Source organism: Rhinatrema bivittatum, chromosome 3, assembly GCF_901001135.1.
Source record: "Rhinatrema bivittatum chromosome 3, aRhiBiv1.1, whole genome shotgun sequence".
Lineage (NCBI taxonomy): Eukaryota > Metazoa > Chordata > Amphibia > Gymnophiona > Rhinatrematidae > Rhinatrema > Rhinatrema bivittatum.
The window spans coordinates 27,907,842-27,919,988 of NC_042617.1; the positions used below are offsets into that span (position 1 = coordinate 27,907,842).

At 49.2% G+C, this 12,147-nt stretch overlaps 1 protein-coding gene across 2 annotated transcripts in view; it reads right to left on the reverse strand.

The window, feature by feature from the left end:
• Positions 1-1,999: 1,999 nt before the first annotated feature.
• LOC115086739 (calpain-13-like) overlaps positions 2,000-12,147 on the reverse strand; it is a 229,993-nt gene continuing 219,845 nt past the window's right edge. For both annotated transcript variants that reach the window (XM_029593017.1, XM_029593018.1), the window contains exons 22-23: positions 7,604-7,653; positions 2,000-3,382 (exon numbers count right to left, since the gene is read on the reverse strand). In XM_029593017.1, the coding sequence (XP_029448877.1) occupies positions 7,627-7,653 (27 nt within the window). In that variant the 3' untranslated portion in view covers positions 2,000-3,382; positions 7,604-7,626. The remainder of the gene's footprint in view (positions 3,383-7,603; positions 7,654-12,147) is intronic.

The following is a 12,147-nucleotide window of genomic DNA, read 5'->3' on the forward strand; positions in this document are numbered from 1 at the left end:
CCATACTCGCTAATGGTTTTGACCACCAGGGATAAATCCAGCTTATTCTTAAAATAAAATGTGACACAAATTAAGAATCAATGCAACAAATTTTATTATAGTTTTGATTGCGGTTATGATTACACAGCATCCCCTCCACTAGGGCACGCGCGCATCAGTGACCCGCAGAGGACTGAGCCATGTTGCATCCTCTGTGGTGGTCCCCCTGGCAAACCAGCATTAGAAAAGAGGGCAACTGAGCACAGCAGCAGGCCTGTAAGTACTCTCTGACTAAAATCTAAGGTATTATAAGGCTGATGAGCCACACAAAATCAGACCTATAATAATGACCATCATTGAAGCAATTTACCAAGAGTTGCTGACCAGCTAAGATACCGGCTGTATTTAGCCAAGTTATTTTCAGCCTCAACCTAATGGGCCACGATGCGGCTGAAAATGAGCCTAAAACTGCCTTAGCAGGTTGACTGCTGAGCGGCTTAACTGAAAACGTTATCCGCCCTTGCCAGGATCTACCCGCCTCATATTTTCCTTCTCCCCCCCACTGCCCTGATCACCACATACAGATGCTCCCTCACCTTTGCGACAGCACCCTCTCCCCGGATCCCTCCCGCTTGATCATCGATGTCAAACGCGTAGACTGGAAGCACGGGTGGCCATCGCCAGTCGCAGTGAGCCTTGGTGCTGCCAGGAGGACCCTCGCCTCCTTCCTGCTGGTGAAGAATGGAAGGACTGATTCCAGAGGGATTTTGATGGAAGGGGGATCCTGGGTGTGGGACAGACAAGAGGGTCTTCTTTCCATGGCAAACAGATGAGAGGGAGGAGGGAGGACTTATTTATGTGGCTATTGGCTAGGTGGGATGGGAATTGGGCGGGGCTTGTAAAAAGAACATGCACAGACTTGTACCACCTCGACGAATGGTGCAAAGGAGGTGCGTGGAAAGTACGTGCATATATATTTTGGAAACCCAAATGTATGTGTGTAGTTTTCTCCTGCCTCCCAGAACACCCATTTTCACTGCAGTTAAATCTAGCTGCCTAGTGAAACCGGGCAGCAAAATGTAACCACACAGCCCCAGGCAGCTTTGAAAGGGGCTGATCTACTCTGGGAGTTATTCAAAGAGGTCAGTCTAGCTAGGTTTGTGACTTAAAACAAACATGCCCAAGGTTTTGAATTTCCCACCCCGTGCAGTAGGTGCATTATCCGGCTAAAACTTACCCGGATGAAAAAGAGGCACTGAAGGGGTTGTGCAGGGGCGGGGCTTAAATTGAGCCAAGCAGCACCAATATTCAGTGCCGCCGGGAAAGTCTGGCTGAGGTTGACTTCAGGTCTAACGTTACCTGATTAGGTATATTTAGTGGCACTTATTTCCCGACGAATGTCTTAGCTAAAGTTACCCTGTTGAATATGGAACTCATACAGGCCGATTCAGTAAAGTCCACGGGAGAGCGGACGAACGCCCGCTCTCCTGGCGCGCGCACCGGCCACTTGCCGGTGCGCACAATTCAGTATTCAAATGAGGCCCGGCGGTAGAAACGGGCAAAAGGAGGCGCTAGGGACACTAGAGCGTCCTAGCGCCTCCTTTTAGCCTGGAGCGGCGGCTGTCAGCGGGTTTGACAGCCGACGCTCAATTTTGCCGGCGTCGGTTCTCGAGCCCGCTGACAGCCACGGGCTCGGAAACAGGACGCTGGCAAAATTGAGCGTCCGGTTTTCGGCCCGACAGACGCCGGCCCATTTAAATTTTTTTTTTTTTTTACTTTTTTTACCCTTCGGGACCTCCGACTTAATATCGCCATGATATTAAGTTGGAGGGTGCACAGAAAAGCAGTTTTTACTGCTTTTCTGTGCACTTTCCTGGTGCCGGCAGAAAGTAGCGCCTACCTTTGGGTAGGCGCTAATTTCTGAAAGTAAAATGTGCGGCTTGGCTGCACATTTTACTTACTGAATCGCGCGGGAATAACTAATAGGGCCCTCAACATGCATTTGCATGTTGAGGGCGCTATTAGGTGCCGCGGGTTGGACGTGCGTTTTCTGCCCCTTACTGAATAAGGGGTAAGGGAAAACGCGCGTCCAAGAGCAGGTTAACAGTGCGCCCCGTCGGAGTGCACTGTACTGTATCGGTCTATTAGTTTCCTAACTAAATCCCTTTTAAATCTGTTCCCCACCTTCCCCTTGCAGAGGATATTTCATGGCAGTTAATGCCTTGTTCAAGGCTCTCAGCATCTCATTCTTCCAGACAGAGCAATAACTACCAGTGAACACCCTCTCCACTGACAGCACCAAACTGCATACTGTGTGCCTTGCAAGACCATAAATCAAACCCAAACAGATAAGTATATTTTCTGCTCATTATGTGGCCAGTTCACAGTTTGGGTGGTCACATACTGCTCACGCATGTCAGCGCGGGGCCCGAGACCCTGCCTATTTCACAATCGTAGATTTTCCCTGAGTTTTTCGGAAAGGTTCAGGCCAGTGAACCGCTGCATGTCGTGGCAAGTGCCCCGGTGAAAATGCCACAATCTCTGGCAAATTCTACAAACGAGCCTGCTGCTAACCCACAGCATTTGCCACCAAGCTAGTGTTGGTTTACTATGGGCAACTGACGAACCGACTGAACTGAGCTGCGGTTCGGTGGACTTTATTTGCATGACTTTGCATAGATGTTACACCGGCGGCCCTGGCACCGAACGAGTCAGTGGGTTTGCAGATCTTGAGAAAAAGCCGTGGAGTGATTCTCAAACCTAACTCTGGATCTTGGCAGTACTCACCAGACAACAGTCGTAATTGGCCAATTATAGTGGATTGGCCAACTCCGAATATTGCTGAGATGTGCAGTCAAGATTTTATGACTTGGCCCCTTTATGGCAGCGATCTCTTTCCTCTCCTTCCTCTTGTCTTCCGTTATACTTTTCTTTTCTCCTCTCTCTCTCTCTGTCTCACGGCTTTGGCCATGTTTTGGTGTGTTGGCTTTAGCCATCATCCATTCCTCTAACCCTAAACCCTTCCATTAACCCTAAACTTAGCTGGACCATTTACAATCTTTGTCATGCTTGCTCATAAAATACCATTCTGCGAATCACACTGTCCCAATAGATTACAAAAGATTCTATTATGTTACATAATTATTGAAATGATCTGCCTAGGTAGTGCTGATAGCATGAAGTGCTGTACAGTGTACATAATTATCAATCAATACAAGTAGACCGTGAATGGCTAACATGAATCATGCAGTTGTAGTTCCCCGCCACACAGCTTTTACAATGTCTAAGCAATACAATCTAAGGCAAAAGATGACAAGTCACATCAGTCCCAGGGTTCTGTAGTGCTTGGAAATTGTTCTAGCAGTTTCTTTGGTTAGTTCACATTAGAAAGGGAATAATCCACCTAGGAGAGAGAGAGAGAGGATTTGTATATATATATTTTTTACATTTACATACTATAGACATCAAACAGCATGCTGCAAGCTATAAGAACTTCACCCAAGATCCTCTCTCGTCAGGCTCTCCCTTTTGTCCTTCCCTACCAGGCACCCCTCCTCTCCAGCCCTCCTCCATCACGAACCCATCTTTCCCCATCCCTCTCCCATGAGGCACCCGTTTCTCTCTCTCCTTCCCTACAAGGGGCCCCTCTTCTCCATCAGGCATCTTTCCTCTCTCTCTCCTTCTCTATCAGGCATCCCTGTCTCCCTTCCTCCTGGAGCTTGTGCTTCCCACTCCGTGCCAGTGCAGCTCTCTGCAGCTCCTCTAGCCAAAGACCTTGCTCCTCCCCCGTCCTTCTTTGAACCGTGCGGGGCTCTGTATGTACGGGAGCCCTGCATGGGTCAAACGGAAGATCGCTGAACCGCATGGGTGGCAGAGGAGCCGCGTGGAAGTGAGAGAGGCAAACAGCAGCGGCATCCGGGGCCCAGCCACCTCTTCTTCCAGTTCCTGTTTGGCTATTATCCCTCATGCTTTGTGGCTGCTGCTACCACCTCTTGCTCGCCGCAGCTGAAGATGGAAACCGACGAGGAAAGCTGTGAGCAGGGGGCTTCTCCTGCACTGCTTCGGGTTGTCATCTTTTCAAAGGAGAAAAACCTGCCAACTGCCCTCCCCCTCTACAACCAACTACTCCTAAACACATGGTCTATCCCTCCCCCCCATGCCTGAAAATACATATCCCACTCAGAGCTCCCCCATCTCCCATACACCACCCCCAGAGCCCTCCTCCCACAACCATTCCTCGGTTCCTGGCACCCCAACTTCTGACCAGAGCAGGGAAGGAGCAGAGCAGTCTCCTACCAGGCAGCTACCTACATTGCCTGGAGCTGTCTGTAGTGTTGCCCCTGCATGGGGCTCCTCCTCCTAGGACCGGCCCCACCCACCCCCATATGGCATTTCTCCCTTCTATGATCCTCATGGCCCATTCCACTCTCCTCTCAACTTCTCCCCCACTACCACCACCACAAGTTCCTTTCCTGACCCTTCTTGGTTCCTCTCCTCGTAGGTGCCAGCTCAGTGGGTGATCAAGCAACCCCCAATATTGAGAAACTCCTTCACTGCGACCACAGAGGTTGAGTTTAGCACCCCAAATCATTTTGAAAAGTTGGCTCCCATCTCCTTCCAGGCTCTTTCCTGACTTCTCTCCCTCCCCCCCCCCCCCCCCCCCCCCCCATTTCTCCCCAGTGGCCCCTTTCTGGCTTCTTTCCCCGGCAACACCAGTCCCTTTCCAGTGCTACCCCCTCACCTTTTATGGCTATTCCGGACCCCTGCAGGTCAGCAGTAGCTGCAGGAGCAGTAACAGAAAGGAAATGCAATGGGGGAGCCAGAGCTGCTGTGTGTGTGTGTGTGTGTGCCCCAGCAGCAGCTCCTCCCCTGGCATGGGTTTCCTTAATTACAGAGGGCTCATGGAAAGTTTCATTTCATTTCATGACTTTTAGTTCTATTGATTTCTTTCAAACGGAAAAGGTTTGTCGATTGTGCGTCATTAAACACTATCAGGTATCTGAAGGTCTGTATCGTATAGAGATGTGCTTTGGGTTTCGCTATCGTGTCAGGCTTCGTTTCGGGCCCGCGGGAATTTAGTTTTTTCCCATGGTTTGGGGTTTGGATTTTTGGGTTACTGCACTAGCATGTCAGAGTTAGTGCGTGCACTAGCATGTCAGAGTCAGTGCGCGCTAACCCGAAAAATGAATTTTTCCAAAATTTCGGAAAAAATTTATTTGTTTTTTGGTTCTTCCGAACCATACCGAATTAGGCAATTTTGTTGCACCTCTTCTCCCCCAGGGTATACATATTTAGGTCCTTCAACTATCTTCATAAGTCATTTGATGGAGATTCCCTCACCATTTTGGTCGCCCTTCTCTGGACCTCCTCCATCCTGTCTCTGTCCCTTTTGAGATGTGGTGTCCAGAACTGAACACAGTACTCCAGGTGAGGGCTCAACAAGGACCTGTACAAGGGCATTAACACCTCCTTTTTCTTACTGGTTATGTCTATGCAGCCCAGCATTCTTCTGGCTTTAGCTAGCGCCTTGTCACATTGCTTCTCCATCTTCAGATCTCTAACCACTATCACCCCAAGGTCCCTCTCTTGCTCTGTGCACAACAGACTCTCTCCCCCCCAAAAAAAATCACATACAGCTCTTTGAATCCCAGCTGTCATATCTTTAACCACTCTTTCACCTTCCTTAAATCCCGTCTCATTCTCTCTACTCCTTCCAGTGTGTCCACTCTATTGCAGATCTTAGTATCATCAGCAAATAGACAACCTTTACCTTCTATCCCTTCCGCAATATTGATCACAAAAATATTGAACAGAACCAGCCCCAACACCGATCCCTGTGGCACTCCACTTAACACAGCTCTCTCTTTAGAATAGATTCCATTTACCAATACACACTGTCTTCTATCAGTCATCCAGTTTGTAATCCAAGCCACCACCTTGGCGCTCACTCCCAAGCATCTCAATTTAATTCACAAGTCCCCTATGCAGGCCCATATCAAATGCCTTCGTGAGTAGGTCCAAGTAAATCACATTGAGTGCTCTTCCTCGATCCAATTCTTTAGTCACCCAATCAAAAAATGAATCCATGCTGCCTGGGGTCCAGCAATCCACCTGAGTGTACATAGTTCACTCTCCTTTTCTTCAGTAGAGACTCCATTAATTCTCCCACCACTGAGGTGAGGCTAACTGCCCTGTAATTTCCAGCCTCCTCTCTGCTCCCACTCTCGTGAAGCAGAACCAACACCGCTCTTCTCCAATCTTCTTGCACCACTTCTGTTTCCAGGGATCTATTGAACAGGAAACTCAGCGGATCCCCCTGCACATCTCTGAGCTCTCAGTATCCTGGGGTCTATCTAATCCAGCCCCATGGCCTTGTCTACGTTTAGTTTTCCTAGTTCTTTCCATACATTCTGTTCTGTAAATGGAGTTTCGTCTACTCTACTCCCATCCACGGTCTTTTTAACTAGCGATGGCCCTTCTCCAGGATCTTCTTTAGTGAACACTGAACTGAAGTTCCTGCCATGGTTCACATTGGCCATAGGCTAGCTACGACACTGAACACTGTCCCCATTGTAGCCCCTCCCACCCCCCAGCATTGCTGTCCTCACTGCAGCCCTTCCTCCGCTCCCCAGAGCACGTGGCCATTGCTGCAGCCATGCCTGCTTTTCCTGCTTACAAAGGGGTCGATGCAATATCGGTGCTAGAAAACTGAGCGCCCGCTTTCCTAATGCGTGCCCAAACACCTCTCCTGGGTGCCTGATCTAATATTTAAATGACCTGCCGCTCTAAAAAAGATGCGCTAAGCGTTAATTTTTTAGGGTAAAAATGTGCGCATCGGGAACACATTTTTTTGTTTTTTTGCATTGTGGGGGGAATAGCTAATAGCCTCGCCAACATTAATTTACACGTGATGAAGGCTATTAGCTACGCGCCCTATTGGGCGTGTTTTGGACGCGCTAACCCCCATTTTGTATTGGGGGTTATAGACACGTATCCAAAACGTGCATCCAGTCGCATGTTGAGCCATGCACTGCGGCCAGCGCACGATATTGCATTGGCCCCTAAGCAAGTGCACACCAGGGAGAGCAAGCGGGTGTGTGTGTGTGCGCGCAACTCTTTTGCTGGTCAAGTACCTGCTGTTGTCGTCATGATTGGTGGGAACGGGTTATTAGAGGGTTGAAGTAGGAAGGGCAAATAAAGGCAGGGGCTGATATGGGGTGAAGAAGTCGGGGGGGGGGGGAAAGGAGGAATAAAAGGAGGTGAAGGAAGGAGAAAAGGGGGAATGGAGGGCTGAAAGGGTGGGGGAGCAGAGGTGAGTGAGAGAGCGCTCCTCTGCTCCCATTAGCGCTCGCTCTCGCTCTCTCAGACTTTGCATTTCTAACTTAAATGCATCAAATGTTGGGGGTGGGGGGGGAAGCACGTTTTTTGGCCAGGGTGTGAGGCAGAGAGAAGAGGAGGGGATCCACGTGCAGTCTCCCTGAAGTCAGAATTACGAGGGTGAGCTGTCTGTGGTTATAATTTCCTGTCTGCGATGAATCTTGCTCGCGCTCTGTTGCACCGGAAGCAGTGACCCATCCTATCCCGTCTGAGCCCAGGGTACTGAATAATTTCCAGTCGTCCATACCAGCATCGGAGAATGTTGTCCTCTTAGCTGGACATGATGATCTGCAGCCACTGGAAAAAAGAGCATACAGTAAAGAATCTGCTTTGAAGCACCAAAAAGCGGAATATAAATCAAATAGATAGATAGATAGATAAAATAAACAGGCATCCATGTCACAGTCTGGACTGATCCAGGTACGTACAGGGAACCACATTTTCCTATGACTTTTAAATGGAGCTCTTTCTGGTCTTGTGGATTCCTAGCTGTTGTGTGGCAATGATGATTTACCTGCCAGGTGACTCCTTCCATGGCCAAGCAATGCCAGATTTTATTTCATCTGCCCTGAAGGATAATTAATTTTGGTTAGCTAATCTCTTTTTTATGAAATTGAAAGTGACTGGTGTAGCCCCTGCTGCCAAGATATCAATCAGCAAGATAACCATTAGCAATTCCCATTGAAAGATAACAGTAAAGCATGAGACTCTTTCATGTTGTTATGGTAGATGATGTGCAGCTCCTTCCTGCTCACTGTCGAGGCGTCTGAAGACTAAGACCTGAAATTCTGCCTCCTCCCCCTGCCTTTGAATGGTCTCAGTAGGTAGCACTGGTACCATCATTTTCTCTGGTGTTGTTCCTGGGGAGTAGATATCGGAGAAAGAAAGCAAACATTATAGCTCTGTGTTATCAGGAGTCAGGAAGAATGGCTAAGTGGTCAAGGAGCATGCCAAAAGCCTTAGAACTAAGAAAACCAGCCCCTGAGATCCAATTAGAAGTCAGAAAATCATGCTTTCTACCTACCAAGCAAGTCAGTGCCTGAGGAGCTCTGGGAAGCTCACGAGAAAGAAATCGTGCCTTGGAGTTAATGGAAACCTACGGTATAACTACACACGGGTAAACTTTAACAAATCTTCTTTAACCAATTATGTCACAAAACACAAAAAGAAGAAATACAATCACTGTATTTTTTTACTTTTATTTAACTCAACATTTATTAATCACCTGACTAACATTTAAAATCTCTCTAACTCACACATTCATTCACACACACTCTAAAAATCAATTAAATTTGCAACAAAATATGTTATAAATTACCAATATTTAAATACATGTACATAAATACATCAATTCATAATAATTATTAAATGGTTGTTAAATAATAACTTCCCAAAAATTACAGTAAAAAGAAGAACAAATAGTCGTCCATAACTCCTACAAAGATCTTTGTTTTGCCCTTTTTCTTTAGGCTTCCTCAGGGACGGACTTTACCTCACATAAGGATGAAGTTTCTAATTGTATTCCAATGTGAACCACATATAAATTCATCACAATCAACCTATAATTCTCAAAAACCGAAACGGCATACCCAGAAATTGCACCGTAAACGGCTCAATTCAAGCGCGCCCACCTACTCAATGTTCTATCCCCGACTTGATGATGTTCTACCACCAACTCCAACATAATTCTTAATCCAGCATCATATTTCAGCAGACCACAAGAAATTTTCAACAGGGAAGTGCATTCACTATACCCATATGTAACCACATATCTCAAATTCCGGTACTCAATCCATGATCTGGAAATGACGTTGATCTCTTTTAGCCTCCCAGGGGGTTGCTAGGTCCTGGTGAGACCATCCCCCCCTGGTAGCAGAGGCTCTGGAGCAGAGGGTTGGGAGCCCTGTAACTGCCCGCGGCTGAGGGTGATACCGGGAAGTCCGGTTCACTCACCATCTGAAGATCTGCACACAGGAAAAAACAACGCTGAGGTGATTTATTTAATTTCTGAGCCGGCCTAGCGGTCTCTTTCGGCCCTCCTTCCTTCCGACGCCTTTTTTGCCATCCTTTTCACTTCCTACGAGCTCCCGGGGGTTTGTCTTGGTCGCGCTGGTTCTTTTTTTGGGCCCCGATCCTAATTTAGCTCGGGGATCATGCCGCATGGTGCGGCCTGCAGGCCGGAGTTTGTACTGGTCGCTTGTCGGGAGGGGAAGGCTCTTCGGGGAAGCCGATTCTGGCGAAATTGCATCGCAGCAGCTTTAGAGCACGCAGGGACTCTGGGAGGTCAGAATTGCTGCGGCACCCTCAGGACCCTTTTCTCCTCAGCTCAGGTACTGAAGTCTTACTGCGAACGCTCAGAGAGCAGGAGAAGGCTGCCCTGGGGGAGGGGAGCTCCCCGCTACCTCTTTCGCCATGTCCTGCTGCACCGGGGGGGGGGGGGGGGGGGGGGGGGGGGGGAACTTGCAGGCAGCTCAGATCTCTTCCTCAGAGGAGGAACAGGGGAAAGACTCGGATGAGTCTTCTTCCTCGTTCTCCTCCAATTTTGTTTTGTTGCTGCATAAAGCCTTCAAAGCACAGAAAGCGGTGAACAGCCAGGGTATTAAGGTACCCCGTGAGGTCCCGGCGTCACTGGGGGCTGGGACAGGAGCCTCATCACTCCACAAGCGAACCAAGTCAAACACTAGCATAGAAGCCCCCAAGGCAAAACGCCATATCCGGTCCCTTTTCAGTCCAGTGGACAGTTTAGATACGGACATTGCGGATGAAGGGGAGTCTCCTCCGCAAGTCCCTGTGAGGGACCGGATGCGGATCAGGATTATCAGCTCCAGCCGGCCAAGCCAGTGGGCGCGACTCTAGTAGAGGGCGATGATCCCAAAGTGGTTTGCCTATTCAGAAGGGATGAGCTAGGTCCACTTATCCCAGCTATTCTGGAGGAGCTGGGCATTGAGGTTCCTCCGGAGGACTCATGGTTTGGGGCTATGGTTCCGGTAATAGTGGGGCTCAGGGTCCAGCTCGATCCTTTCCGTTTCATATGTCAGTTACGGATCATTTGTTTAAGAAGTGGGACACTCCTGACCTTGGTTTAAAGGTAAGTCGGGCTATGGACAAGTTATACCCACTTCCACAGGAAGCGCTGGACCTCCTTAAGATCCCTAAGTGGACACCGCGGTCTCGGCAGTGACCATGAAAACCACTATCCCGATAACAGGAGCCACTGCCATGAAGGATTTGCAGGATCGCAAATTGGAGTTGCAACTTAAACAGATTTTTTAGGTTTCCGCCCTAGGGGTCCGGGCTGCTATGTGCAGCAGTTTCGTGCTACAAGCCAGTCTCCACTGGGTGCAGGATTTGCAAACAGTAGCATCCCTTTCTGAGAGTGAGGCGGTGCAAGAAGGGCGCCTGGAGGCGGCGGTAGCTTACAGTGCTGACGCGATTTATGATCTGTTACGGTCTTCTGGCAGGACTATGGTCTCGGCCGTGTCCGCCCGCAGGCTCCTCTGGCTTAGACACTGGGCTGCGGATGCTTCGTCTAAGGCTCAACTGGGTTCCTTACCCTTCCAGGGTAAACATCTTTTCAGGCAACAATTGGAGGACATGATAAAATCTCTGAGGGAGAATAAAGTCCATAGGTTGCCAGAGGATAGACCCAGGATGAGAGGATCCTTTCCTCAACGGGTGAGATTTCAGGGAAATCGCCGGTTTCACTCTTCACGGTCTGCCGGTTCGTCCTTTCGACAGGGTCCCGGCCACCAATCTTCTTGGAATCAGTCCTTTCGAGGGCACTGGCCTGCCAGAGATGGAGCTCCACAATCTCATGGGGGTCCCAAGTCAGCGCAATGAAGCGAGGCTGGTCCACTCTTCTGTCCCAGGAATTGGGGGGGGGGTTATCCCTTTTTCTAGAAGAGTGGACCAACTTAACCTCAGATCAGTGGGGTCCTCACTATAGTAGAACACGGTTACGCGTTAGATTTTGCTTGGCCGATCCATGAGCGGTACATGGTTTCCCCATGCGGGTACCACCAAAAATGCCGGGCGGTACAAGACACTCTGCGGCGGTTACAGGACCTAGGCGCCATAGTTCCGGTACCCACAAGAGAGCTCAGGCGAGGACGCTACTCCATCTACTTTGTGGTGCCCAAGAAGGAGGGTACCTTCTGTCCCACCCTAGACTTAAAGAGAGTCAATCGGACTCTAAAGGTGCCTCGTTTTCGGATGGAAACTCTGTGCTCGGTGATAGCGTCTGTACACAAAGGGGAATTTCTAGCATCTCTGGATCTGACAGAAGCTTACTTGACAATTCCTATTCACCTGGATCATCAGAAATATTTGCGGTTTGCAATCCTGGGGCATCATTTTCAATTTTGCGCTCTACCGTTCGGTCTGGCAACGGCGCCGAGTCTTCACCAAGGTCATGGTGGTTGTGGCAGCGGCCCTGCGAAAGGAGGGGATTCTGGTACACCCCTACCTTGATGATTGGCTGATTCGAGCGAAGTCAGAACACCTTTGCAGAACAGCGATGCAGAGTGCTACAGATGTTGAGCTTGTTGGGTTGGGTGGTCAACCCCGACAAGAGTCACCTGGTTCCCCCCCAGTCCTTGGTGTTTTTGGGTGCTCGGTTCTACATGATCTTGGGAAAAGTTTTTCTTACAGAGGAAAGATTGTCCAAGCTTGCGATCCATGCCTCGTCCCAGGGTCTGGGATTATTTGCAGGTCCTTGGTTCGATGGCTTCCACTCTCGAACTGGTGCTGTAGGCCTTCGCACATATGCGTCCTCTTCAATTAGCCTTGTTC